This window comes from Eptatretus burgeri, chromosome 9 (assembly GCF_056783735.1).
Source record: "Eptatretus burgeri isolate ZD-2024b chromosome 9, Ebu_testis_v1, whole genome shotgun sequence".
NCBI classification, from domain to species: Eukaryota; Metazoa; Chordata; class Myxini; order Myxiniformes; family Myxinidae; genus Eptatretus; species Eptatretus burgeri.
The window spans coordinates 80,110,209-80,115,208 of record NC_140969.1 but is presented as its reverse complement, the minus strand read 5'-3'; the positions used below and the strand labels follow the sequence as shown (position 1 = coordinate 80,115,208).

At 41.3% G+C, this 5,000-nt stretch overlaps 1 protein-coding gene across 4 annotated transcripts in view; it reads right to left on the bottom strand.

The window, feature by feature from the left end:
• The window catches only part of COL22A1 (collagen type XXII alpha 1 chain), a 287,830-nt gene that overhangs the window by 62,193 nt on the left and 220,637 nt on the right, over nucleotides 1-5,000 (bottom strand). For all 4 annotated transcript variants that reach the window (XM_085895736.1, XM_085895737.1, XM_085895738.1 and 1 more), the window contains 2 exons: nucleotides 1,501-1,554; nucleotides 1,202-1,255 (listed from right to left, as the gene is read on the bottom strand). In XM_085895736.1, the coding sequence (XP_085751862.1) occupies nucleotides 1,202-1,255; nucleotides 1,501-1,554 (108 nt within the window). The remainder of the gene's footprint in view (nucleotides 1-1,201; nucleotides 1,256-1,500; nucleotides 1,555-5,000) is intronic.

The following is a 5,000-nucleotide window of genomic DNA, read 5'->3' as shown; positions in this document are numbered from 1 at the left end:
TCAATGAGCCTGGTGTGGATTAGTGGTTAAGGCGGTGGCTTGGGATCCTTAGGGTCCTGAGTTTGAGCCCTGCTGGCTGCTGAGTTAGCATCAGGGGGTTGACTCAGCCTGTCATCCTTCTGAAGGTCGGCAGACTGAGCACCAGTATACTGGTAATTTTTCCTGCATGGTCGAAGGTGACGAAAAAGGGTTGGCATCAAGAAGGGCATCCGGCCGTAAAAAACATTGCCACAAGAAAGGGTACCATGATTGGAGCCTGCAATAAGCTGACCCCTGCTCAGGGATAAAGGCTTTCAAATGGTGTGATGATGTACTTGTATTCTGTCAAATTCTCAACTTTATCTCGAAATTGCAGCAAAGGCTAGATTGGCCAAAACACTTGACTCACAAACACATTTCCTTGTATTTGTATATTTATAGCTTATCTACTTCTACCAAAGTCTGAGATGTTGGGCTCAACAGATTTCTGAGGTTGCTGTAGTTATATTATTGAATTATTTCGATGTTCCAGAGCAGAAAAAAGACATTATCTAATATGATTTGTCTGCATCCTTACTATAATTCATGGACTGGTGTGTGTGTGTGTGTGTGTGTGTGTGTGTGTGTGTGTGTGTGTGTGTGTGTGTGTGTGTGTGTGTGTGTGTGTGTGTGTGTGTATGTGTTTGTCAGGCTACTTCTCCTCCAGTTCTGGCCCAATTACATCCATACTTGCGACATAGGATCAGAATAACGCCAATTAATGTATAGGGGTGGTTTTATCTTTGCCAGTGGTCTTGGCGAGTGGGGGGTCAGGGATGCAAATTCTCTTTGTAAATGTGTATTGTGTAGCACCACCTCCAGGTGGGAAGGGGTATTACAAGCCCCATCCCTCACAGTACAGTACAGTTCAGTATTCCCATCCCCACGTTTTCCAGTGCAGTGAGGTGTTTTGAATTACACATTTTAATAACGATAAAAACATACCCCCCTCCCCCCCCCCCACTACATTCAAATGTAGATGAGGCAGCTCAAAGTTAAGTGGGCTACCTCTGCACCCATGGAACTAAACATTTTATTACCAAAAATAAAATATTTCTTGCAGGTATTGAATAAACATCTTGGTAATGTACATCACACTCAGCAAGCTGATCATAGTGCTCACATCAATCAAGGGGAGTCCTCTGCAGTTGGGAAATCAATCTTTCTTAGAAATACCCTTTACCTTTTCTCCAGGCAAGCCCCATATTCCTTGTTTCCCAGGTTCACCAGCTGGACCCTGATAATGCACACCAATCATGAAAATACGAGATTGTTTGTTATAATTACATTCCAAAGTTGGGACAATGAGATCATAAAACTTTATCAGTAATCAGTATGATATTTCAATGTCAACTTTTATGAAATTGATACTTCAAACGTTTCAGTCTAAGTTTAAAAATAATTTCACATTCTATGCATTGAACAAAATTGCTGTAATAAAAACTTTGATGCAAAATATTACAATAATGATAATTTGTTTACCCGTATTCCTGCAGGGCCTCGCACACCAGGATATCCTGGAACACCAGATAAACCCTATGGAGAAATGAACGATGTTTCATTGTCATAAAAGTGAGATTACAATTCAATTTTAAGTTCGGCGTGGAAATTAATTGCAGAATGAAGTGTTTGCCATGACAGAAATCTGAGGATGACACATTTAAATTCTACTGACCACATCTTCATAAATACTTGAGGAGTATTTATAGCATTTAATCTATGTAAATAATACATAAACAAGCCGGTTGGTGACATGGGTGGTCGCTACATAATTGCATACTAGTCACACAGTTTTTGACGGATCGGGCTGAAATTTTTTGACAAAGAGGTTGATTATAGTGCGCATAAAAGCACGGAAGCCGATTTTTGATTTACGAAAAAAAAAAATATAAAATATTTTCGGATTTTTTCAAAAATTCAAAGTCCCATTGCTAGGCAACGGTGGCGTCCATATCAACGGTGCTCAAAAGCATTCAACTAGATCCTGGTATGAACCTACCAGTCAAGTTTCATAAAAATCGGTCGACTCCTCTGGCCTCCAGAGCTGTCCATTACATACATACAGACAGACGGAAAACCTGAGAATAGTGGTAGTCGAGCGACCACCCAATACACTTGGACTTCGTGCGTGCGTGTTTCTGTAACAATCCTTCCCACCGATTGGTTGGACACTGGCTTGACTTCACCCACAATTATAACAACATATATCCAATGCCCCACTATTTGCTTGCGAGCAGATAAGGTATTCATGACATTCCTGTGCTATTCGATATACCTGTGGTACTCGCACCGACTTCAGACTGGCTGAAGCTGAACGTGAGTCACGTGGTGTTTCGAGTTGCGACCCGCCTCCCACGGAGCATTCTACCAGTGATGGTGAATGCCCCATGGTATGGCCGGGCTCGTGGGAACGGATCCCTCCTCCAGGATATAAGATAATTATTTTATTTGCATAAGTCTACTGGTATGCTCCGATAACTTATGCTTCAGTCACATTTGGCTCGGCGGCCGGAGGGTCTAACAAATCTACGGCTACTAGCAATTATAGGGCGGCCGCAGTATTCCCACGGTCACACAATGTAGCAGTCACATATATTTTTATTTTTTGGGTAGCAGCACGGGGTGTTTAGAAATTGTGGAGACCGAAAACGTGGGGGTGCCATACGGTCTTTGATTTGATGTCACACGGTGACCTTAGGGCGTCCCTACGGTGGCCATATAATTTTCAAGGCAGATGCAAGGTGCCCGCAAGGCGACCGCAGGGGGGCCCTAAGGCGAACGTGGAAATAGTGTGGCCACCGTAATTTTTTGGGGGGTGGCAAAATTCATTTATCATTGATAAGAGTCTACGGAAAACGCACTAATAACGCAAGCCCACTGTACGCCCTACGTACGGTCGACGTGGAACACATCTACGTCATGGCTACGGCTTGTCGAATTGCTACGGCCAACCTAGAAATGAAAAAAAAGTTATAACTCCGCGCTTTAATTCCATGGAGACCCCTACGGCCTGTAAAAGATAGCCATATGGCGTAGGGCCACCCTGAGGCCACCTCAGAAACTCTGCGGCCACCACACGTTTCTGTCAATTCCTGGGGGTACGGCCGCCGTATCCTAGCTGTAGAGCAAATGTGACTCATGCTTTAGTTACAAATAATTTAGTGACATACAGTAAATATGAAAAAAAATATCACTTGGGTTTGTGCGAAAAGCCTCTTACCATTACACTTCCTTTCCAGCCCTCAGGGTTTGCCTAATTACCTCATTAGCATGATAATAGGTCCTGGTAACAAATTCTAAAGTTGGGGGGTGGGAGGGGGAAGGGGAATCAAGATGAATCAGTCGTGACGTCATTCCATTCCACTGCCATATATAAATGTGTTTCTGCATTTAATTTGCTCCTGTGAGATTTTCCTGTTCGAATCGACTTCTCGCATCGACTTCTATTTGGTGGTTTTAGCATCTTTGAGATCGGATTACTGCTTCGATTTCTTTGGCAAAGGTAAGCTTATTCTCTCATGATTTTACGAGTTTCATGAGCTTTGCAAGTTTATGGGTCTTACTGTCCGTCAAGGGTTTCCCAGACCCGACACGTGGAAAGGTGTAACGTTTTTGACAAAGTTGTGGAGATATCTTCCAAAATAAAAGGATCAATGAATCACTTTTTTGAGCAGATACTCATCCATAAGCATCGACTTTGATTACTAAACAATAACAAAGAATAAAACAATTAACAAAACATTACACTCTTATGCTTGCCGTGTCTCCTGGACCCCAACACTGGAAAGGTGTAAAGTTGTTGACGACTGTATCTCAGGGTTAACAATGTGTGTAATCTATATTAGCGTGGATCGGCTCGCTATGCTTGCCTCACCACGCGATGCTACAATGGGACAAACACCGCCAGGTTATCGAAAACATCTCACCACTACATAATTAAAACCTCACCGCCACATTATTAAAACCTAACCGCCATGTTATTAAGAATAACACACCTCCACATCATTCAAACAACTCCCGCTGTGCAATCCAAAACACCTCATCACACGTCACAATCGAGACAGGCTTGTTTTAACTGAGGATAAGTGCGTGAGTTGCTGTGATGTCATGATTTACACCAATAAGAATTCAAACATTAATTTTGCAAATTAATCTGTAATATTCATGATATTGCATTTTTATGACCAATTGAAGTTGAAGATGCAAGCTTCAATTTTTTTTTCCTTTTTTCAAATAAAATACACTGAGGACATACACACAAGAGAGGTAGGAGCAGCCCAGAAGTTTAGTTTGACTTCACAAAGTTTGAATATTTCAGTGACAACACAGAACGGGACAGACACTACACAGATATATATATATATATATATATATATATATATATATATATATATATATATATATATATATATATATATATATATATATATATATATATATATATATACATATATATCAGGGTGGCCATAAAGTCTGGAAACATTGATAATATTGTCATTCTATTACAGTTTGAAGATGTCCTTGACGAAAGACAAATGCATTGAGGTGATACTGTTGAGTGGATGTGAGGGATGGTCATATTGACAAGGGCTGGTCATATCGGCGCAGGTTTATTCAGTGAAAATCAGACACAAAACATCTGAGGCAATCCAACACGGATACATGAACAGGGATTGATGGAAATGCTGCATTAATGCATGGAGTTCATTGCAATTTTGCACAGCACATTGAACTGTGCATTTCTCATGAGGGACAACACATTGAACATGTCATGTAATGTCATTGAACATATCATATCATGTAATGTAATGTCAATAAACCATTTATAATGTATATTTGCCTATGTTTCCAGACTTTATGGCCACCCTGTATATGTATATTGTCATGGACCCAGGGTCACGGGAGGAACAGAGAGGGAGGAGATATCCCTGGTTCCTCCACAGACTCACCGGGAATCGCAGGCAATCGCTCACGAATAAGTT